The sequence below is a fragment of the Drosophila virilis genome, chromosome 2, assembly GCF_030788295.1.
Source record: "Drosophila virilis strain 15010-1051.87 chromosome 2, Dvir_AGI_RSII-ME, whole genome shotgun sequence".
In the NCBI taxonomy this organism is placed as follows: domain Eukaryota; kingdom Metazoa; phylum Arthropoda; class Insecta; order Diptera; family Drosophilidae; genus Drosophila; species Drosophila virilis.
The window spans coordinates 32,992,887-33,018,227 of NC_091544.1; the positions used below are offsets into that span (position 1 = coordinate 32,992,887).

At 37.0% G+C, this 25,341-nt stretch overlaps 1 protein-coding gene across 11 annotated transcripts; it reads right to left on the reverse strand.

Moving 5' to 3' along the window:
• Positions 1–1,509: 1,509 nt before the first annotated feature.
• LOC6633200 (uncharacterized) lies at positions 1,510–24,980 on the reverse strand. Of its 11 annotated transcripts, none has more exons than XM_070207017.1 (9): positions 24,577–24,980; positions 20,387–20,559; positions 13,572–13,608; positions 8,078–8,166; positions 5,975–6,180; positions 5,472–5,910; positions 4,339–5,396; positions 2,843–3,505; positions 1,510–2,778 (listed from the first exon to the last, which is right to left on the reverse strand). In XM_070207017.1, the coding sequence occupies exons 2-9, from the start codon at positions 20,511–20,513 to the stop codon at positions 2,074–2,076; spliced, it is 3,324 nt and encodes a 1,107-aa protein (XP_070063118.1). In that variant the 5' UTR covers positions 20,514–20,559; positions 24,577–24,980; the 3' UTR covers positions 1,510–2,073. The 11 variants fall into 11 exon arrangements, with proteins under 11 accessions (XP_070063118.1, XP_070063119.1, XP_032289807.1 ...); XM_070207018.1 differs by lacking the exon at positions 24,577–24,980 and adding an exon at positions 24,330–24,451; XM_032433916.2 differs by lacking the exon at positions 24,577–24,980 and adding an exon at positions 22,580–23,205.
• Between the last annotated feature and the right edge of the window lie 361 nt (positions 24,981–25,341).

Here is a 25,341-nt window from a genome sequence, read left to right on the forward strand (position 1 = left end):
TATGTGTGTATGCCTGTATGCATGAGTGTGTGTATGTGTGTGCGTGTGTGTGTATTTAAACACTTTTTATCTTTTTGGTTCAGCGTACTAAAATGAGATATTAAGATATTAAGTTGCGCGCTTAAATAAATAAGAAAGAGTCGGTGGCAAGCTTTAAGAAATGCTTATTTAGACATTTAAGAAGGTTTTTAGTTGGGGACTGGAGTCGAATAAAAAGTAGAGTATAAGTGATTAATATTAACACAGTTTTTTTTTTAATAAAAATAATAAAAAATGATTTTAGAATAAAATTAAATATAATTTTGAAAAAAAATATATTAATATAAATTTTTTTTTTTTTTAGTTTCTGGTTGAATAACAGTTGAGTAGAATAATAATAATACTTTAGGGAACTATATGATTATTTGCAAATAAAATAAAATTAATAAATACCTAACTTTCTTTAAAATAAAATATTTCTCTAATATCCTGAATAAAATATTATTATAATAATTATTTAATTTAAATCAATTAAAATAGCGTTTCAAGTACTTTGACGTATATTAAGATATATTAATAAAATATATTTACTGCATAATTAGAAAGCCTTTTTACATCAGTTAAGAGACAGTCGAATGACAATGAATCATTTGCGTGCTCATGATATTAATTTCAATGCCGAATGGCAATAGGAATTGATGTAAACGGCACACAATGTTCACAAATTTACAAACCATCTGAGCAGCATTGATGGCTTTTGCATCTGGTATTTGTCGGGTAAAGAAGCAGAAAATAATAGAATTGGTCAAAATAAAGAACGCAATAAAATCAAGTGGGCGGCTAGCTGGCAACACAGAGGGTCATTAATTAAAATGCAGATGCTACAATTCGCAATTATTTTTACTAGTAAAACATTGAAATGGCTTTTTGCGGTTAATCATTGAATGTCTTTACTGTAGCACAGTAGACTAATAAATGCTTAATTATGGGGCTGAGCTGTCATTAAACCCAATTCAATTGAGAAAGTGGTTTCAGTTTTGAGCCTCAGACTAGCCTACGATATTTTTCGCTGCGCTTGTGCATAATTATTTTAATAAGGTCGACCTATTTCGGTTCTGCCAGGTTTCTGCTCTGCATTGCACATTTTTTACACTTTTTTTTTATGTCGCTGCAAATTTTAATATTTTTTGCATATCTGTTTTTTGATAGAGCAAATTGTGCAGTTCCATGGCAAAATTTAATTTGTTTTGTGCACTTCCTAGAGGCGTTTGTGTGTCATGCATTTTTACACCTTAATTTGCAGCTAATTTGCATTTATATATGAGTATTCGCGCGTGTTGCGCAATTTCAGTTGCATTTGCGTTGTCTTCGTCTTTATTTTGCCTTTGCTCGCTCTCTTTATAACTTATTTTCTGCCATGTGGAAATTGTTTAACTGGCGGCTATACGAATTCAGCGAATGCAAATGTAAATTTTCTTTAAAATTGCCGTAAATATACCAACTTTTATGTGAGAAATAGTGAAGATATAATTTTGTATTTGCTCGATAAGTTTACCAGCTATTTTATTTTTTTCCCTATTTTCCAATCGATAAGATACCAGGCATAGTTTAGACATTTGACTATTATATTTATGTTTATCCGAATTGAACAACAATATTGAATTATATTACAAATAATTTCTGTAATACACTCTACATAGAATTGAAATACTCGCTTGACATGTTATGTACAATCAATCATAAGTATTAACTTAATTAATTGCATACAATTTCGAACGGAACGGAATTATTTGATTAGGCTACATTAAAACATTAATCTTAAGTCGTTAACCTAGAACTGAACCGCATCGAATTGTGTTTTTACTCTTTTTGTACTTGACGATTTTTTTGAAAAATGCTTATTTTAATGAAAATTGGTTCGAATCGATGGCGTACTTTCTGGCGTTTCATTTAAGACTAGCTAATACCATACACAAACACGTGGGTGGGTCCAAAAAATATGGTTTCATTTTGATCGCAGGACGGCAAACGGCAAGCTACTGTCGATAATGCTTAATGCAAACCCCAAATTTAAGTACAGTCAGAAGCCTCGCTTTAGAGACACCCATTGCCCCAGCAGCCGCACCAGGGTATCTTGCCGCCCGTATGGGAGCTTATAGAGATCTTGCGCCGATTGGAACGCATGCTGAAGCTGGTCGAGGATTCGCGCGAGGATCCAAAACTATTCGAATTGCGATCGGATTGGGAGGTGACCGTCTCATGGTTGCTGTCCTGATGGGAATGGTGGCTATGATGCGGATTGCTGTTGATCAGGCTGCTGTGCTGATGGTGGTGCGTGTGGTGATGATGATGACCACCAGCACCACCGCTCGAGTTGCTGATGCGATGCACACTGTGCACGGTGCCCTCCGAGTGGCGACGCGAGCATTTTGTGCGGCTGACTGTGGCTGTCATGGGCGCCGGATCGCTGCTTTCCTTCCTGTGATGATGATGGTGTGTGGTGCTGGGCGGCGCTGAGGCTGTGCCCGTCACCTCCCCATGCCCAGCTGTCATTGTGTTGCTGTTGGTGCGCCGACGCGAGGAATGTGGAGAACTGGGCGTACTGTGGCTGATCTGCCTAAAGGCCTTAATGCTGGGATGGATGAGTACGCTGGCCGCGGCGCTGGTCAGGTCGCCACAGCTAGCTGTTGCTGTGGGCGCAGTGGGCGCAACATCATTTACCACGGGCTGCTCATCGCCACACACAATGGAGACGCGGCGCCCTTTGGGCTTGGCCGCCTCCTCATCATCCTCCCCCTCCTGGCTCAAGGAAACGAAAAAAATGGTGTAGCATCAAAGGGCAGAGAATAAAAGCTGAACCCACCTCGTTGGCTGCCGCAGAATCAGCTGTGCACTCAACATCCAGGGAACGCGTCAGCTGCGTTGGCGTCGACCGAAAGACTGCTCTTTTGGCTGCCGCCGTGGCCAGCGATTTGTACAGATGGCTTTTGTTGGGCGACAGTCCAGCCGGCGGCTCTGGTGGCGGCTCTGTGGGCACGGCCGGACGTCGTGCTGGTGGCAGCGGCGGCGGCGGCTTGGCAGGCAGACTAGGCTTAACGCCTACAGGCGGCTTCTGGCCAGATGGGGACTGCTTCACGGCGACAGCCTGATTATTGAGTTGCTCGAAGCCCAGATAGCTGCACTTTTCCGGAAATGGCGCCATCGGATCCGGCATATGCGGCGCCGGACTGTCCGTGTGCTCGCGCTCCAGCGACCGAGTGCGACTCGACAGCTTGTGGCTGCTGCTCGAGTCGGATGCGTTGCTGGCAGTCACAGTAGCTGTTGCTGCGTTCGAAATGGTCGGATTTGTGCCATCGTATTGCAAATAGAGGTTCATCTCGGAACGATACGGTTTACTTTTGTCCTTGTCGTTATTGCCATTTATAAGATTATCCCGCGATTTACTTTTCTCCAGCTGTATGGCCAGAATGTCGCCCGAAATTGTCTGTATATCGTTTAGCAATGACTCCAAATTCACTGAATCCGTCTGGGGAAAAATTAAAATTATATAAATTAATTAGCGAAATTTCAATATATATTTGTTGAACAACACTAGAGCGTATTGGGTAAGCAATTTGTGGCGGGGATTGTTATTTAATAAAAAATAATTTATGTTGTTTTTTAAGCAGTCGGATCAGCTGCAATAGATGACACCAAAAACTCTAATAAATGTGGGCTGAAAACATTCAAGGCTTTCAATTCGAACGATGGGTTATTATATCCTTATATACATTAAAGAGAATACGACAAATTAAATCAAACTTAATTTACGAGTAATATATAATATTCAATAACATTTATGAGGGTAAATAAGACGGCTCTAAAATTTATTTATAAAAAGCTTTTATATATATTTATCTATAAAGACATTCAACATATAAATAAAATGAGGGGTTTTCAAATCAAATAGTCTTCAGTCGCGTAGATTAAAAGAAGTGCTCAAGTTATATAGAGTTACAGATTTCATGAAAAAAATTAGAAAACCTTAAAAAGGGGAATAAAACATATATGTTTTCAACTCAAAACGAAAAACGATTGTGAAGTTCTAGATGCAAATTACGGGGAATATCTGTTGCTTAAATATTGTAGACATAGACCGAAAATAAGTATAGGATAACATGATTTAAGAGAATTTTCCTTTATATCAGGACTATTCCACATCAATTACTGCAGTATACACATATTTGAATATTTCTAAAATTTTCATTAGCTACAATGCAAACCATTGACTCATAGAAATGAAACTCTACAAACGATGAAACGAGGGGAGCATTACAAGCCGATGTCTGGTGGATGATCCCCGGCAGAATGCCCTCTCACCTGACTGCCAATATCCACGATGCTCGCGGTTGAGACCACCGCGGGAATCGTTTTGCAGCTGGCTGCACAAGCGGTAAGCTTTGCGGGCTGACGCAGCGGCGATGCGGTTGTCTTTGTGGTGTTTGTGGTGGCGGTCATCACTGGCTTGGTCAGGGCCGATATGCAGCTGCTTTGGCAGTCTTTTTGTGCGGTTGCGTAGACTGGCTCCACGGAGCGGATCAGGGTCAGCGGAGTTGGGGGTGCTGACGCTAATGCTGCTTGGGCAGCGGCAGCCGAAGCAGCAGCTGCTAGCGCAGCGGTATAAATGTCAACCACGCTGCCGCCGCAGGCGTTCGCCTCAGGACCGCCAACGCCCAAGCCGACGGCAGCGGCCACATTGACCACCGCCCGATGCAGCGAACAGTGCTGCGGTGCCGGCTGCTGTTGCTGTTGCGGGAGGAGAAGCGGTGGCGGGAGCTGCTGGCCATGGCGCTGGCGTTGCTGATGGGCGTGCGCCTGGCAGGGCTGGCTGTGGTGCAGCTGGCAATGGGAGCGCGTGCGATGACGCGGACTTACTTGTGGTGAGAGCCGGGGGCCGGGCCGCTTGTACGGTGAGGCGAGCGCATTATTGACAAATATATCCGGAGGCTCACGCAACGGCGTTGCGGGCTCCATCGGCGGCGGCGGCGAGCCCGGCGGTAGTGCATCCTGTCCCCGATTGGCAAGCTCTGTGTTGAGCTTGAGGCGCGGCTTTATGGGCGCAAAGAAGTGCTTTGGGCTATTGAGCGCTTGCTGTGTGCCGTTTGTGGTTATGGCAACGGTCTCGATGATGCCGCCGCCGCCAGCTCCATTTGTGGTTGGCACATTCAGCGCTATCTTGGGCATGGTTTGCAGCGTGCTTGTGGGCACAAAGGTGGTTAGCGGCGGCGGCGGCGGTGAGCGTGACGGTGATGATGTATTCGAGTATTTGCGCTGCGAGAACGGCGATTGCAAATTGTAGTCCCAGCCATTGCTATGCTTCATCGTGTTTCCGGTGGTCGTGCTGGAGCTGGTGCCCAGCTCGGGCGTTGGCGTTAGCACTGCAAATAGAAAAAAAATGTTTGTATATATACATATCAGTCTAACATTCGGGCACACAATGTTAACCGTCTCACCCGTATTGGCGCCCATGTGCTGGGACAGTATGTTCTCAAAGTAGGAGAGCGGAGGCACCATGGCCTGCAAATCATTAAGCTGATTAGCCACCTGTTCTACGGGCGTTAGTGGGGTCAGTGGACCCACCAGGCTGGGCAGGGTGCTCTGCGAGCTATTGAGATCGGGTGTACAAATCATGAGATGATGCTCCGGCGTCTGCTGCGCCAGCTGCATTTCCGGATTGCTTAGTGTCTCCTCGGAAACCACAGACAGATGGTCAAAGTGCATGGCCTGGTTTTCCGGCTTGGTTGTCGAAGTGCTATCATTAGCCGCCTTGACGGTCGCCTCCTCGGGCGGCAGCGACTGTTTGATAGACACACAGGAACCACGCTCCTGGCAGCACTCGTCGCTGCAGTGGCCATCGTCCTCGCAACGACACGTATCACATGAGTCAGAGTCCTGTGCTTGAGGAGGTGGGAACTTAAGTACATACAGGGTATCTGCTAACTGGGCTTCAACTCACATCACTGTTTCCATCACAACCTGCGCTGCCTCTGCCGCCGCTGCACCGCCGCCCGCTGCTACCACTGCCGCGGCATCCGCCGTACTCGTGCTCGCTTAGCTTCGCCTTGAAGCGCTTGTTTAGCCGATCGCATTCGTCGCGCAGAGTCCAGATCTCGCGACGCAGCTGCTCATTTTCACGGCGCAAACGTTTGATATCCGATTGACCTGCAAGTCGATGGGTTATTAAATTAATCGATTTATTTAACTAATGCAACGATTACGAATTAGAGATGGACGTGTACCTAATTTCGGAATAGGGCCCGGCACAATTAATTTTTGCAAAAGCCCACCTCGATTCGGCACATATCCCAAAAAATGTGCTACCTCTTCATATATAACTGTTTGTCCTGAATTACTAATTGGTGATCAATGCACAGTCCAAACTGTAAGAGGACTCTAAAATGTTCACTGTAGTTACCTGATGTGATGAAGATGCACGTTAAGACGGGGTTTCGGTAAATTCTACAAAATCGCAAAAAACTTTATGGAACTTTTTTGTTTACCATCCGATTGACCTCAAACTCAATTTCAAAGTTCTTTGCTGATTTGAGGGGTGTTTCACACCTTTCCAAAAATTAAGTCCTCCTTGGTGGAAATGGGGGTCAAAGATTTGGTGGATGACGTTTCGCGCTCAAATTTATTTTCAAGGATCTATATGAAAAATCATTTGAGACTTCTTTCACATTTTTCGCAGAATCAAAGCATCATGGGTAGAAATGCGATTCTAAATTTTTTTGGTGCAGTTTTAAGTTATGTCCGATTTACCTCAGACTTATTTTCAGAGCTCTACAAAAGATTTGGGAAATCCTACCCACAACAGTGGTTATTTAGCGAAAAATGTTTCGTATGTTTACCATCCGATCGGCTTCAAACGCAATTGAAAGTTCGTTGTTTAAATTAATTCGAGGGGTATTTCAGATGTGTTTCACATTTTTCGCAAAATCTAAATTCCTTCGGTGGAAATGCGATTCAAAAAGTGTTTGGTTGCAGTTGTAAGTGGCGGGCGATTTGCTTCAAAACTATTTTCAGAGAATTAAAATTATGGGAACTTGAATACGTGTTTCAGCGATTTGGGAAACTCCACCCACAACAGTGGTTAATTATCGAAAAACGATGGTATGAAACTTTTTTGTTAACCGTTGAATCGGCCTCAAAATCCTTTTCAAAGATCTTTGCTCGAATTCATTTGAGAGGTGTTTCGCACTTTTTGGAAAATCTATACCTTTTTGCTTCGAAATTATTTTCAAAGCTCTTAATGAACACGTGTTTTATCGATTTGGGTAACAGTGGTAAATTGGAAGAAAATGTTTGTATGAAAGCTGTTTACCGTCCGATCAGTTTTTAAAATCATTTCCATAGCCTTTTGAGGACATTTATTTTTTACGTGCCAGGGGCAAGGCTATACCTGTAAGTATTCATATATATATATGTATATTTATATATATGTGCATTTATTTTAATGCTCCTCAGGAATTACGAATACTACGAATCTTCATTAACTTTTCCATCTCCAATAATAGATAATAATCGCTTACACATATATCGAATACTGCTTAACTTAAAATGTTTATGAATGCAGCAACAAAACGGAATTTTTCTTATTCTCTCAGGCGCGTGTCGGATGCGTGAGTTATGTTATTTTATATATGTAAATTTTAAAATTTTTTGGGCTTATCTTTTGTTATTATTTTGCTTATGTCTTAATCTTTGCTTTTCACACTGTGTGCACAAATACAGGGTAATCACATCAGTTGGTCAACTGTAATCGCTATGTTTACATTCGTTTATCTCATGTTGGAGAAATAACAAATATGCATATATACATCGATTCATATATATATTATATATAAATATATATAGTATATATATATAAATATATGAATAGATCTTGTTGTCTATTTATATGTACATTTTTTTCTTAGTTTGCGGATCTTTTTTGGGTTTCTAATGTCTTTTTAATTGGACTTTTGATATTTTTACCAATTGATTATTTCGTTTCCTGGTATATACTCTAAGTATATTAAACAGGGGTTATGGGGTTTACATTTTAATTAATATTTACCTCGCTCGACTTCCGCATTTATGTTGATTGTGCGCAACCTGAGCTCTTCATTTTCGTATATCATGCCACGTGATGACTTTCTATCCAATCTGTAAAAATATAAAAATAATAAGAAATATTTGCAAAAAGTAAAAAATAATATTTTTTGTATATATATATATATTAATGTTAATTTTTAGTTATTGCCTTTCTTCTGTTAGGGGTTGCCATTGTGAACGTCGACCGATCAGCATTATGCAAATATACAATTTGGTATCAGGTCTATGCTATATGATTAAGATATCTTATCACTCTCTATGCAAGATATGAGTTGGCAGATGATGCCTCAACGACTGCTGTAGGTCAACTGAATAGGGTAGATTCAGTTTCGCTATGCGCTTTGCCTAATTATTAGGCATTTCGCTGGCTCTGTATTTGTGGCCTTTCAACACTCGCCGTGCATAAATAAATAATCTAAAGGCGTCGTAGACAAATAAATATATACCGGTGATATATATATTTTTTTAGCTTGGAACGCGCCGCATATACGACCCAACATTTAAAGAAAATCAAGCAATAAACTGGAGGTGTTGGGCTTCATCTAGAGAAAAACGCAAACAAACTATAAATTACAAAGATTTCAAAAGCATAAATACGTTTACTGTAGCAAACGCATATATTTCTGTATATATAATAGAAAATACCCAGAAACGACGCCCTAAAGAGTGTACTTTAATTCGCTACGACTATCATTTCCGTATCGTTTGTCGAATCATTATTGCTCCAATCAAATTAAATCAATTAAAGGCTACGTACAAATCCCAAATGATCCAATAAAAGCCTCTTCAAATTTTCCATAACTTACGCTTTTTTATGTATTTCAAAGAAGAAGCGCCCGTGAATTTATTTTTGACACTGTTGTCTGAACACTTTTGAAAAACTGCCGACCTGTTGGACCAAATGCCACCGAACTAAGCATGCTAATACCCTGTAGGGGAGCTGATAATGGGGCATATGAAGCAATGAAGCAAACTAGAGCAATACTTTATACGTCGGGAGGTTTACGGCTTATTATGTGTTTGACTGGAAGATAAGCTCTGTACGGTGTCTTATTTTTCACTTTAATTATATATTGTGCGACAAAAGATGAAGCAAAGAATTAATATGTCACTATTTAGGTACTTAAAAGGTATATTCTAGTCTATTTTTATAATTTGTATTATATAGTCGTTTCGGGAACTCGACAGTTTTTTGGCAAGTTTATCAAAACAACAATTTTGAAATAATTATGAAAATAAGAATATTAAAACACCCTAGAAAAATATGCTTTAAAGTTGTGTTATTTAAAAATACAACTCTTAGTTTTGGGGAAGATATGATATATAATTAATAATTATTGAATTGTAAGTATTAAATATTGAATGATGTCAAAATAAATAAAACTTCCTATTAGAGCAGGTTATTTAGAGATTCGCAATTTTCATAATCAACTTACTTTAAAAAATATATATATTAAATAATAATTACTTCTAATAAAACATTAAAATGTAGCTAACTTTAAAAATATGCTATTCCGACCGAGACTAAAGCTAACAGCTCTAGTAAAACGTAAATTGGAACTGATTCCGATCACAAAACACAACGTTGTAGCCCTGGTTTTCTGAATCTATTTTTGACTTGCGAGCAGCAGTGAGGAGGCAAATGCGTGAGCGAAACGTGAGTGAATACACAATCGAGCCGATAAATGTATGATCGATACAAGGCACAAAGCTTGGCAGTTTTATTCATAAAATGCGATGTTGATATGCGAAATGAATGCGGGATGCGTATGAAAACAATCGCTTGCAATGTGATTGGCTCTGAAATGCGGGATAAACATTGTGTGGAACGTGTAAAATCAACTTAGACAGTGTACATGACTCGATGATAAACAATAAAATTTATTTTAAGGTTACTGTTTGGGGTGTGAAATGTTTATTTTACGATCACTAAAGTGTATGGATATTAGAAGTAATTTTAATGACTTTTTATAATAATCGATATATAGGGCACGAGTTCCAGATGTTCTGTGGGAAAAACTATGCCAACTGCTGCTTACTTTGCTGACTTCTCGGATCGCTTGCTGCTCTTGCGGCTGCGTTCATTTTGTGTACTTCGAGTACTCTTCGTGCTTTTCATTTAAATACACAAGCTATTATACAAATTTATCAAATTGTGACACAGTGTAGTTGAGCTCGAAGGCGCATACCAAACACAAATACAACAGACACGTGCTTTACTTTAGACCAAATTGATTAGCCAAAATTTGTTTATAGTTGTTGAACATTGTTTTTTAAGGCACACACATTGTCTTGGAAACCGTATGAAAAATTAGATAACAAACGAAAGAAAATTCAACGCAGCCAAGGCGGAGAAAAATGTATTTCGTATTGCAATACCGCACGATTCGGCTATGAACAGAAAACTGACAGTTGGGCGAGATCAGTTTTGGCCAAAAACAAACGACTACAAAAACACTGCAAAAGCAACAAACGAACGCCGACGACTGGCATTGAATGCCGCCAAGAGCAACAAGCTCTGCCCGTGACGGCCACTGGTTCAATTTTTAATAAAAACTAAACTAAGGAAAATGAAAAAAAAAAAAACCAGCAACAATATAAAAAGAAAACTGAAAAGTTTTATAAAGCAAATGCGGCGATGGGTGAATCTTAAAGGCACTACTTATATCAACAAATCATCGTTCTCAATGAAATGCGCGCATGCTTCTCGGAGATTAAATGTGAAAAGAAAAAGCATGACACAAAATCTTAAGCCAAATACCGATTAAGACAATGCTCTCTCTCTTATTTTTATAAAAATATCAACAAACAATTATAAATGAAGTATTGGGCAACGTCAATACTAGTTTTGGGCTTTAAAAACTGTAAGCTGTAAGCTAAGCATATCACAAAGCAAAAAAAAAATTTGTCACTTTTCAGATAAAAGTTGTTATGAGAAACTATTCAGTCATGAACAATTTTAATTGTAAATTTGACGAATAAGTGTTGGCAAATGCGCAATGTTCCTTAATATAAAGACCTAGACACGGAGACAAATATAAGAATATTAAAAAGTACATTTTTGATAGCTGCTCTACTCTTAAGTATAATAATATATACATTTGTTGCGTATCCCATAAAAAGTGCAATGTTGGACAACGACAATAGCTCTCTAGTAGGCGCACTTTACATATAAAAGTTGTTTTATATCTAAATTAAAACTCTTGTTGAATATTTTTAGTAAAAAAGACAAATTAGTGCTGGCAAAGGTGCAAATATTCCCCAATTTATTGGCAAATATTTCATAATTTAAGGACCTAGACATTCACAGACTAAAATAAAACTATTAAAGATGATATATTTTAATAGCTGCTCTGTTTTTAAGTATAAAATTACCTCCCCTTCTCTCCATTGCCTCTCCATTTGAAAGAAGCAATATGTGTGAAATGGGCATCAAAGTGTTGTTAAACGACTTTGAAAGGGTATACAAAAGCTATAAAACGTCAGAGTTTGAACTTTTGACGTAGTCGAGCAGTCAACGAGTTTTCAACGAAAAAAAGCTTTTACGATTCGCTTACGTATACATATATATATATATATATATATATATATATGTATATATATATACATACATGCTGTAAATGTAAAGACAAAGCTGCACACTTATGCATAAGAAAATCAGCCGCAACAATGTTAAGTAGTTGATTTTAAATATATATTCATTTTGAGTAAAACTAATTGGTTTGCATTAAATTAACATTTTTCATTCATTAATAATTATAAAAACCCAAATACCTGGGCATTTTTTGAGCAAGCCAATTTATTTAATGTGATTTGCATTTTTTGTTGCATTTGTTTGTTTTTTTTTTTTTTTTTTTTTGGGCTTGTGTAACTTTTTCTCTTTGCTACATAGAAAATAAATTAAATTTAATCAAGCCTTTAATCGGATTGGGAGCACAGTTTGGCTTATTACAAGTACCAAAAACGACAACAAAAATTAATTTATTTTAACAATAAGCAGCAGATAATATAAATTACCCAGCTGCACCGCAATTTCAATTAATTTAACAGCTCAGCTACTAAGTTAAATAACATTGTAAATTGTTAAGCCATTTTTTACTTGATTGTATGCAGTGGCTAATTATTAGCTGGATAGCCTGTGGTCAGAATGTATAAAAATAGGTATCTGAAATGTGTCATTGAGCTGGCTGTGGCTAAAAGTGGGCCAAAATATAAGTATCTCGAGCGCCCACACAGAGGCGGTAGCTTATAAATCTTACATATAAAAAGACGTATAACTGCGACTCTTTAACCCAATAATCTGTTTGTCAGTTCAATAAGTTCAATAATTGATTTCGGCGCTTCTTATAAACAAGCTTTAGATATATTTCACTTTTAAACACAACGCGGGTGAGGGCTGGCTTATTATTAATCGATATCGGTGTCTTCTCTAGCGCGTTCGATAATATAATCAGAATTTAGCTAGTTCCAGAAATAGATTCAATTTTGGAAGGTCAATAACTTTTACTTTTATCTGCGCCTGGGGCTTTCTGCATTTGCATTGGCAAACAAACTATAATACATTGGAAAGCTGCCAAATTGGTTTTATTCTCTTAAATACTTTGACTACTTTTCAGCTGCCCCTCGACATATTTAGATCGGTTAATATTTAACAAATGTGAAGTTCACAGGGCTCGCCATAAATAATATTTTCCCACATATATTTGTTTAAGCAAATGTGTGAATTTAAATTATTTATATGCCATTAAAAAATTAGCACAGGCTATGCGAGCCAATTAATATCTGGCACAAAAAAAACCTATTTTAGTTTTGTTTTGTTTTTTTTTTTTTTTTTTATTTTTGCGCAAAACTCGTGCCAATTTGTGGCTAAGTTAATCTCTTCTGTCATTCTTTTTGCCTTCTTCTATTGTTTACTTTGACATAAATTTGACGCAGACAGTTTAATCTTAACTGATAATATTTTAATATTTGTTTTAAGATGTCGTTAAAATGTTTGTTTGAGAAATTGTTGACATTTTAAATGAAATAAATGACTGAAAATTAAAAATTGAATTTACCTATTACTTATTAGAGTATAGAAAATTCAGGATGGGTTTGAGAAATGACAATGCTGTTGTAGTATTCTAGTCATGAGCCCTAAAACTTAATCATTTCCAAAAATCAATATAAAAGTCCAAAAAAATTTAAAAAAATATAATTTGTTTATAAAACAATATTGAAATAATTTCTCTTATAAATCAAAAAAAAAAGTTATATATATATTTATAATATAAGAGATCTTTCATAAATAAACTGCGCATGATCCTTAAGAAAAGCTCTTGAGCTTATGCAAAGCTTTCACTCTCTTTGTGCGCAGAGCTTTGCACTGCTTTAGAGATCATGTCGCGATCTTCCGTTTGCAATTGAAATATAGATACGCACTTATAGATAAAATATTTAAAGATCGGTTGAGTTACCTGCTATTTAGCTTATAGTGTGCATGACGTCTTCGTTCTCGGAGCATAGTCGTGCGTTAGTTTTCCACATATGAAAGAAAAACCAGCAAACCAAAAAAAAGGGCAAAAAGACACATAAAGTAAAAACGAAGGGAAAACGAAACAAATAGTAGACAGAATAACAAAAAAAAAAATTAAAGAAGAATAAAAATATTTCAGCAAATTATTTTTCCTGTTGTAAACGTATAAATGTTAGAAATGTGATTTTGGGTTTTGTGTTTTTTTGTGTTTTATTCGTTTTTCCTTCAATACGAAAATTTACCTTTACTTTGTTTATAAATACTCGGGAGCGTGTTTATTTAGATGGAGCCAAAGTATGTAAGCGCATGTTGAAAATATATTCTGACACAAACAATACAAATAGAGCGTACCCAATGAGTTATTTACCGAGAGATATGCGAATTTTTACAGATAATTCTCTTGAGTTGTGCGCTTGAAGGTAACCAAAAAGTTTCCAGACGACGCACACAAATAAAATAATATGTGGCTTATTATTGACTACTTTAATATCTTGATTGAGATTCGCTAGGAATTGTCTGTCTCATACACAATGCATATATATTTGTATAAAAGTGTATTCATATGTAAATATGTTTTTCTGCCGAGCTACACACATCTGAAAGCGGCTGCGACAGACAACGCACAAAGGCATATTTCGAACTGAGCCCCAACAACAGCAAAACAACGAAGAAGGGGCCTGACAGCAGCACGCAAGGGTTTCCTCCAGGGTAGGGTGAGGTGTTGTAAGGAATTTTATTCAAAGGGTCGAAGAAGCATTATCTGGCAAGGCAATTGATTTATCGATCAAGTTGTCAAGTGCTCATTGTCATTATTCAATCAGTATTTACATGTGTTACAATCGAGACAAGCGCCTCGAGCGCGAATCCCTGACAGACCCCAAACGATTGCAACAGCACATGTGCACTAATAGAATTTTTTTTCAAAAGTGTATTTATTGTATACTTGCATTAAAAGGATGACTTTCATTAATTATTCCAAGCAAAGCAATACTAATAATCTTGTCATACTTTAATCATGTGTAATAAGAACTTTAGCTTGATTGTATTGTACGCTTAGTAAGTTTATGTATACAATTACAAAACAGTTTTATTTCTATTTTTTCTTAAGGCTTTTTTCCATTGAGCTCAAATTCTTTCCGCTCACTTTTGGGCTATTTTAAAAAATAGCTAACTAAATCGGATTATAACTTCCCATTTTAAATTATCTTTTTTATATGGAAAAGAAATTCTATACAATTTGTATAAAATTCAATGAAAATATATAATTTAGTTTCGTAGTGAAATCTCACAAAGGGATGAAAAATACACCCTTTATGAAAGAATTCAAATTTTGCTATAAGGCATTGGTTAATTACTTGGGATTGAAATCTGTTTATTTATAAACTTACTCTGTATCGTAATAGGAACTCATAAATATAAACACGCGTTCTATTAATTAAATGCTACTTTCGTGGGAAGAGCAATCAGCGGACCGTAGATGCAAAGTGTTCGATTTAATTTATGAAGAATCGGGCTTATTATTTGGGCACTTGTACATGCTATGCATGCTTAAAATAAGTGGATCATAAATGGAATTTTATAAATAAATTTATCCACGGCACAGAAAGAAATGTGAAAGTGTGTATCTGCGAAAGACGGCGAACGTTCGAATGCGAATGCGTTGACAAATATACAAATGCAAATGCAGATAAAGATACAGATACAGATACAGATACAGATACAGAGAATGAGTGAGAGTGAAACTGAGATTGAGGTGCGGGCGGTCACACGTTGGAACGCGCACGAAACGAGCCAACGGAAACGTTGTGGCCTGGCAGGCACGCGACTGCTAACTGCAACCGCTGCGTCTGGGGCAACCACTTGGCCGCATGCCGCACGGCAACAAATTTCGTTGTTATTTGTGTTCTCGTGTTAAATAATTGCGTATACATTTTATTTGTTGTTGTTAGGCCCAAACACACACACTGATATGCCTATGAAATGGGGCGGGAGGGTTGTGGCTGGGCTGAGAAGCAGTGAGCGGGGCAGCCGTTGCATATGGCATGCCAATTCAGTGACGGACTATGCGTGCGTCTTTTAGCCAAAATTTACATCCATACGTTGCACGCAATACAAATTGAGAACAAGCAAACGGCAGCAACAATTCTCGAAGTTCAAATACCCTTCCCGTAGTGATATTAAATTTACATACACGCGAAAAACGGTAGGATTGAACCTGCTCACCCTCTCCTATCTTAATATGATATGCATTATAACACAAAACATAAATCTATATATTCATAAATATATGTACCTATATACTTGAATATAGCCTTAAAATCTGAATTTCAGTTTAATTAAAAGATTTCTGTAAAAGTAAAAAATTTGGGCCTTATCTAAAGAGTATTTGTAAAACTCTATTAATACAATTTTCAAATATAAAAAAATTTTTAGAAAGTGTTATGTGGAATATTTTTTCACTTATGCTTGGAACTAAATGCTACTCGAGTTCGGCTTAAGTACATTTATAAAATATGAAAATAATTTGTAAAAGAATTCCAAAGATTGTTTCCCTGGCAGCTATATGAAGCCAGATGGCTTTTATCTATATATTGCCTGCAAATTGACAAACTCAAGAATAAAAGCACTTTATTTTCTCGACATGTAACTAACAAACTCTTTTGGTTTAGGTATAGGGTATCAAAAGCGCAACTTTTTGTGTGCGTGGCCAAAACCAAATGCACAGCTAAAATCCAAGCAAATAAGCTTTCAAAAATCTGGCTTGCTCTCTTTTTTTTTTGTGATTTTTCATGTTGGCCTGCGGCCTGCTGCATTTGGCTTTTGTGGCACAGACTCTGTATTTCGTCTGGCATATCATATTTTGCGTCCGCTTTTTATGCAAAACTTGCGAGAATTCGTTCTAAAATCGCAGCCACTCACGAATTCCCATAAAGATCAGTCAAGGGGCTGGCATTGGTATAGAACTTTTGATGTGTCCGCTGCTTTGAGAGTTTTTAATAGACAACATATGACGTTTATGGAGCAGTGAGTTAAAGAGCTGAGAATGAAATAGTGGACGGTCTGACGGGCTGACTGTGTCGCTAGAATTTGTATCTTTAAGGCAACATTATTATTAATTTTATAGTTTTTCTACGACTTTGACCTGCATGCAGGCACGCTGTATTACAGTTAAACATAAATAAACAAGTTTATGATCAAAGTTTTTTGAATGGATTTGAACTTTCTAAATGATAATTTACGGCCTCCTGCTCGGAGGAAACCTTATAAGTTTATACAAATTATAATTCTTAAGACATTTATAAAAATGTGCACTTTCTACGATAGCGAATCCCCTTTCTTTAGCTTTAATTCCGTAACATTGTCGTTTGACTTTTGTAAGCGAGAACATTTTGAATTTGACAAGTCCTCCAAATTGATTCTGCTTTTAAATTTGATTCTTATTTTTTTCTTACTCTTTTAATTTGGAAAATCTGAAAATGTAGAATATTTGTAAGTATTTTTTCAAAGCTTGTGAGCTTAAAGACTGGTAGAAAAGCTATAAAAGCGATTCTGACTGAGGCGATTATTCTGTCTTTAATCATTCTATTAAAAAGAAGAACTAATATTTGGACTTGTCGAACTCACCACTTACCTGGTTTAGCTTTTACGTAGACCTTTAACTGAATTTAATACAGAAAATCAGTTTGGTCATGATTTGCCCTGCTTAGTTACTTTAAAGCAAAATTGTTATTAAAAAAAATATGTAATTGTTTTTGTGATGATTGCAAGCTGTTCGCCAATTAATTTCGAATAAACGATGGCATACTTCAATTTGTTGCAATAGTTTGCTCAAATATACAAATTAAATCAACTGCTTAGCTTGTTAATAGATTTTAAATATATGTTTTCAATGTGAAGCTCAATTTGTTAAGAAATTTTAAATCTTTGCATAAATTCTTTAAATATCTTTTCAAATAGCTGCTTATTGGCGCAACGCATTTATTAATTTTAAATGTGTCAAAATCTCAACTAAATTAAACTCTTACCAAACAAATGGTATGTTTATATTTTGCGTCTGTCTAGTTGTGGACACATGTCTGGCCGAAAGGTGAGTGCTGAGATCAGGCCGAATCTATTTTGGAAACACACTCACACAAATCTTTCGGCGTTGGGAGCTCGTGAGTCAGCTGTAAATATTGGCCAACATTCCAGTTGGCCACCGAAATGTGCAGAAAAGAGCATTGTAAACGATAAGTTTTGAATGTTTTTTGCGCCAAATGCCGAGAATTTGCCAGAATGATATTTACAAGTGCGGGATAACACTTGCTTGGCCTTTGCCTTTATCCATGCCTCGGCCTGTTTTGTAAATAATTTCTCAAAATGAAAACAATGCGTCACACCATTTGGCATTGCGCTAATTGAAGCGATCCAAACAAAAGACATTAAAACGGGCAACATTTGCTTTTGTTTGTTTTCCCAAATTTGAGATACCCTTGAAATTTGAATTCACATATGCCAGATACTTAAGAGAAAGTTGTCTGTTTAAAATATTTGAACCTTTATGTTATATTTAGCATGAGCCGCAACGATTTAAGTCGACGGTCAGATCAGATAGCCAAGAAAATATTGAACCATGCCAATCCATACTCATACATAATAAAAAAAAAATTATTCTTTGTATATAAACGAAAATTGCCCCAAAGATAATTTTGACCCCAATTCTTTGCCTTCGAGGCAATATTTATGGGAATTCGCTAGAAATGTAGCATACTTTTTCAATTTAAAATATTTAAAACTGAATTGGTTTGTTTTGGATTTTAAATAAATGAGTTTCATTTAAAACAAGAAACTGTGTGGCCTAATGCAACGCAAAAACAGATCAAATGACTCTGGCAAATCTGGTTCAGGAAACAAAAATTACCCAAAATAAAATACATTATTAATTTTGTGGCGTTCCATATAAGCCCCAAAAATTAATATACCCCGGGGTATATATGGTCGCAGCGGGACATTGTTTTGTCGAATCAAAGCGATTTTCAGCGTTGATTTCCTCGTGGGCTTGCGATCAAGGTAGCGGAAGCGAAATCAATTTAATTATCCAAAAATTAGCGTAGCACATAAAATCATATACGAAATCGTTTTTTTTTTTTTGTTGTTGAAAATCAACAGGAAAAATATTGGCCCGCATTTGTGGGGGGTTCAATGTTCCGATGACGCTTTTTATGAGCGCAAATGAAATGCAAATAATAATATTTCAAGCGTTTCCAATTTTAATTTCATTCGCTGCTAATTGTACAGACCAAATTGAAATATGTACTCATATGCGCGCGTACTATAAATATGTTTTCATTAATTGCATATACGTGGTTTATTTGCATAGGCAACAAAAAAAAAATGTATACAACATGATTAAACACATTCGCTTAAAAAATATGCCACTGACCCGGTCGACAATTTGGGCCTAAAGCTAGAATAATGTGTTTCCCAATTAAAATGAAATTCAATAAATTTTTCTTTGATAGCAAAGACAAATTTATGCGACCGACCCAACCATTCGCCAGACGAGGCCGGCATTTAATTAGCGGCATAATAAATTCATTGGAATACAGTGTGGCCAAAAACAATGGAACAACAGAAAAATACATTTTTAAACGATTTCAAGTACATTTTACGGCGTAACTGAAATAAATCTCATACCCGTAATGCTTTTCAACAATGCCTCGGTCTGCCAACAAGTGAAGCGCTTTGGCATTAAAACGGCAACTGGCTCGAATCGCAGGTGAAGGCATCATTTTATGGCCCAAAAACATAAGGTCAAGTGCCGGAAACATCAGCACTAGCATTAGCATTAGCGTTAGTTCAATATATCATATCATAAAAACTACCGTTGGACAAACCTCAATATTTACTGACTGCTTATACGTAAAATTTTGAATTTGAAACATAAATCCTAAAATATATTAATTTCGAACATTTTTCCCATATTATTAAATAATTTTAAATATACTGATATTTTCAGTTTTACACTTTTTTAAAAATAAGTTGTAATTAAATTGTGTTGGTTTTTGAAATCTTTTATTTTTAAGCTCAAAATACCCTATTTAAAAAATTGCTGAAACCATACATTGACTATGGTTTATATATATATATATTAACAAAATGTTTTACAAAACATAACCGGGTTTTAAGCTTGCTTTTTTTTACTTTACACATAAATTGGTTAAAAAAATATGTTTCGAAAGCAATTTTTTATTTGATTTTGCAATTTTTTGGCATTTAAGCTTAAATGATTGTAAATTGTTTTAATAAACACATGGTTGCTTAATATAGTCTGTTGTTTAGCGGTAAACAACTCAAAGAATTGTGTTGGCCGCTCTGCCGCTTAGCATTAAATAACTGACTGTGTTGGCAACTCTGATGTGATGCTATAATTAACTCTCTGTGTTGGCAACTGTGATGTTTAGAGTAAATAGCTCTGCTCTTAACGGTGAGTAACTCAAATAATTGTGTCGGCAACTCTACTGTAAAGCGGTAAATAACTCTCTGTATTGGCAACTCTGCTGTTAAGCGGTAAATAGTTCAAATAATTGTGTTGGCAACTCTCTTGCTTGTGCGTTTTTGACCATAGTCAGTTTGCGCTTACAGACTTGGAAAGGAATTTCGTTAAGCTAAGCTAAATAAACACGCTCGAGTAACTTACGCTGCATATGTGTATGTATGGATGTGTGTGTATGTGTGTGTTTGTGTGTGTGTGTGTTAAACTATGTTGCAACCTACTTGATTTTGCTGGCGATGAGCTTTGCGTTGATTTCCGCTGATTGTTGTCGCTGTTGTCGCCGTTGCTGCCGCTGGCGCGTCCGCTAATTAAATTGTCATCCAAAGAAATGCCGTCGAGCCAATGCATGACATTATTTCAATTAGTTAGATGCACACACACACACACATACACACTTAGTGAGAGAGAGACAGAGAGAGAGAGAGAGAAAAAAAGTGAGATAGATGGAAGCTGACAGGTAAATCACATTTCTTTTGTATTGAATTGATAATTCGTAAACGTTGACACACGTTTACCACAGACACATTCTTGACATTTTCCGCGACTTTTCCATTTGCTTGACGCGACGAAAATGGACTCGATTTTCGTTTTACCCAGCAACAAGTCGTGTCGGATTTGCCTCTTCTTGCTTTGACTTCTGGCGTCGTCGTGTACTTTCTGTATTCACTTTAGCTGCGCTTTCAACACGCATACGCCCCATGCTCCCGCATAATTAGCACAATGCACTTTTCAACACTTTTGCGGCACTTTTTGCTGTTGTCGTTACTTATTGCTGTTGTTTTATATTTGTTTTGTTTCTATTGAGGCGCAGCGCACACGCAATTTATTACTTATTTCCAGCTGCACATTTGACGCAATTGGCGCAACTGCATCTGCAGTTTAACTAAAATCAAATACATATATATATTTATATATATATATATGTTTTTTTGTACAGCTAAAACGGGCAACGCGACACGATCGTTCCGATAATTCCTATCGATTTGTGTACTCTATCTGCGACTTGTTGTTGACCCGCTGGCTAACCGGCTGCTTCTGCCTCTGACTCTGACTGACACGCCGGACGCTGACCGGGCAGTGGCTGTGGCCAATGTGCCACGGCAGCGTCTGTGGCGCATTTCCAATCGCTTCGCACGTTATTGTTTCCATTGTGTTCGATATTTGTATTTTCTTGTACTTTTGTTATTCCTACACGCACACACACACACACATGTACACACGCACAGTTGTCTATATGTTTTAGTTTGCCTCAATTTATTGTGCCTTTTTTATACCATTTTGGAGAGGGTTTTTTAATTTTGACATAGTATATGTAACGCACAGAAGTAAGCATCCTAGAGCCAATAAATTATGTCTATATATAAAACTCTTTGTCCTGATTGACTGACTGACTGATTGGTGATCAACGTACAGCCCAAACCGTAAGAGCTAGGAAGCTGAAATTTTCACTGTAGTTACCTCATGTAATGAAGGTGCACGTCAAGTCGGGGTTTCGGGAAATTCCACCCGCAAGTATGGAAAAATCGCGAAAAACGTTTTTATGAAACTTTTTTGATTACCGTTCAATCAGCCACAAACTCAATTTAAAAGTTCTTTGTTCAAATTCATTTAAGGTGTGTCTCACACTTTCTCAAAAATTTATTCCTCCTTGGTGAAATTGGGGGTCAAAGATTTGGTGGATGACGTTTCGCGCTCAAATTCATTTTCAAGGATCTATATAAAAAATCATTTGAGACGTGTTTCACATTTTTCGCAGAATCAAAGCATCCTCGGTGAAACGGGTGATTCTAAGATTTTTTTGGTGCAACGTTAAGGTTTTGCTTCTAACTTATTTTCAGAGCTCTACAAAAGCACTTAACTAATACGTGTTATAGCTATTTGGGAAATTCCAACCATAACAGTGGTTGATTAACGAAAAACGTTTGTATGGAAGTTTTTTGCTAATTATCCGATCGGCCTTAAACTCTTTTTAAAGGGTTTTTGTTCAAATTCATTTGACGGATGCATCATACTTTTCAAAAAATGCATTCCACCTTGGTGAAAATGGGAGTCAAAGATATGGGTGGACGTTTCGCGTTCAAATTCATTTCCATGCATAAGAAGTCACATTTACTGCATTATCTAATCTTCGGTGGAAGTACATTTTATTTTTTTTTTTTGCTGAATTTTAAGCTGTGTTAGATTTGCGTCAAACTTACTTTCCAAGCTCTACATAAGAATATAATGAATACGTGTTTACCTGTACCAGTACCTGTCGAATCGAACTACTATATCAATCAGTCGAAAAAAAAATATTTTGCTTGAGAAATCTTCATTAATATTGGGCTATCTGGATTTTTGTTTGTAGGGAGTTGCCCTTTAAACTGACTTCTTACTAAAACTAAGCTAAATTGTATACATAACAGAATACTAACCATCGGTTGAAAAGGAGATTTTTCCATGAAAAATTTTAAAGACGTCTTCAGAAAGGATTGCATATACAAGTTCCAACACGCTCTTTACATACAGCTGAGTTGCTAAGTTCCTAGAGCTCCACTGGAAGAATCTATTTAAAAGTGAGCAAGAAAACACATTTCTTAAAATACCCTCATTAAATTCAGCAATCAGGAATTTTAGAATTCACCAGGCATATCTTCAAAACGTTTGCAATGTGTCTGCAAGGGTATTTTATCGTCAGCATGCCGCAGCTGTCCGTTTTATCTTGTGTTTTTTTTTGTGTTTATTTTATACACGTTCGCAATGTTTTCTAGTTTTACGCTACAAACCCCTCTCTTAGGTGGCCAGTAGACCGACAAACCCGCAGACAGTTCGCCTTGTTCTCTGGCCAATTTCCTTTCAGACAACTCGGGACACAAACATACGAATTAGCATTTCGGTCTACGTATGCTTTGGACGGAACTATCGTCTAGAGCCCACATACTTTGTAATTCTGCGTACTACTTATGTGGGAATGCTGTAAGGTCTTTATTTATTCTATGATGACTAGAACCTGTTAGATTTCACAAATTATTTGGCTTGTGGTATTACTCATTCGATTGCAGATCGATTTTTAATGTTCTTCAATAATTAAAGAACACCGCAGCATGTTTATTTATAAATTATTTATAAAATTATGCTCACCTAATACCTGAGAACAAGCGGCATTAGCTTCAGACTATATGCTTTATAGGGGTAATAATTAAAAATCAATTTGATTTGCTTGATTTTTGTTCGCACATCATTTTGTTTTACTTATTTTTTTTTTTTTTTGAGAAGCGCTGCGAATGTAAGCCAAATGGGTAGAAAAAAACATACACAATAATAAATAAATTAAACCGAATTCACCAGAAAATTATTGAAATTAATGGAAAAACAATTTTCACAGCGAATGCTCAACGCCAATCTTAAATAAAAATTTAATGAAAATGATATAAACGTGTAATTTATTACATGCAGAACATCAAATACTTTGTTGCATGAATTATGAATCTTTTTCGAATGCCCTGTACAACTCGGGTGCTTTAAAGTGGGTATGCTAAAGTTGTGCTAAAGCCACAATTTTATTTTTATATATTTGAAAAATGTATGGAGAGGGTAAAAGGTACTCTTCCGAATATATATATATACACATATATAGGGAGCGGATAGGAGGATTTTTTTCGGATTCCATTAAATGCATTTGAAATTTGTAATATTATCCTTAATTTTCTAACCTTTCTAACCACTAAATTCTATTTATTTTTTCAAAATTTTTTTGAGATTTTGTAAGACATAAATTGTATAGAATTATGGATATATGGCTTAGTGTTGCAATAATTGCGACCTTGTGACAGGGTATCTGTCAGTCAATCAATTTAAAAGCCCAAACTTTGATATGTTTTGATTTGACAATTTAGTTTGATGAAGATGTGGAAAATGTTGGGCTTGTGCGCTGTTTAGAAAAAATATTAAATTTTCCTCTTTTATTTTTTTTTTGTTTATGATAAACCTAAAATAAACATTATGCTTCGCAAAAATATATTCAGATTAGCTAATTAATTAAAAACTTTAAAGCAGATACAAAATGAGTAGAATAATTTTTTGTCACATCATTTTAATACGTTTTGCAATGTCATTATAATTGATGCGCGGCAAGATTTGACATGTACACATAATTAATTCATTTATGCGTACATATATACGTACTCATATTTATATACATATTTGTATAGTTTGTAACCACTGTGCGCTTAATGGCGGCACGTCAACAATTAACGAGCTGACAGCCTGCGTTTGACAGTGATTGAAAATTCATTTTTGTAATTTAAAACGGATTGTTGATAAGCCAAACAATAGAGTGCAGCTTGACACAGTTGCTTTAAGTTGATTTACAAAAAAAAAAAAAACATAATGTATTTGATTTTTTTAAGTACACACTGAAATACAAACATACACAAATGCACGCAGAGACAGACACTTGGCCTTCGTCGGCCATTTTAAATTGTTGTTCCGATTTGTTGTTTGATTTGAATTGCGTTCGCATTAAAGTCGCAAATTGATTTATTACACAACAGTGACGTCACGCCTAGCTCTGGCTCTGCACTTTCACCGCGACGTCAAATGGCCAACTGCACTTGGCCAGGCGCAGTTTTTGCTTTGCTTTATTGAAATGATTAACATCGTCGCCGGAAATATTTTTTTTGGCGCCCATTGCTTATTTACATTTCAATCAACAAACAACAACAACAGCAACACGCTCTGGTTAGCTCGCACGCAATGTTGCCTATCTCTGTCAGCATCGATCGCGCCACGCGGCGTATGAGCGATATATTTTTTTCCAGCGTCAATTTTTGGGCCGTCTGCCACGTCTGAAAGACCGACTTACTCTGCAGCCAACTGCATGCGCCTCGGCGCAGCGCTCCAAACAGCTGTCTTCCAGCCAGCCTCATGTGTGTGTGGTGTGTGTTGTATATGTGCGAGCGGGTGTGCGTAGGCCGTAAATGAGGCGAGACAACGCAGACAACATGAATCGTTGCCGGAGCTGGAGGTGCAGCCATTTGCCGTTGTGCTCCCCTATATTCTGTTCTATTTTGTACTTGTCTGAGGCCTTTTGGCCCCCGACAGCTCCCAGTCCCCAGTCCCCAGCCGCCAGCCGCCCCCGCCCCTGCCTGTGGGTGTTCCTCCTGTGTTACGTTGGAAAATTAAAAGAATCAAAGGC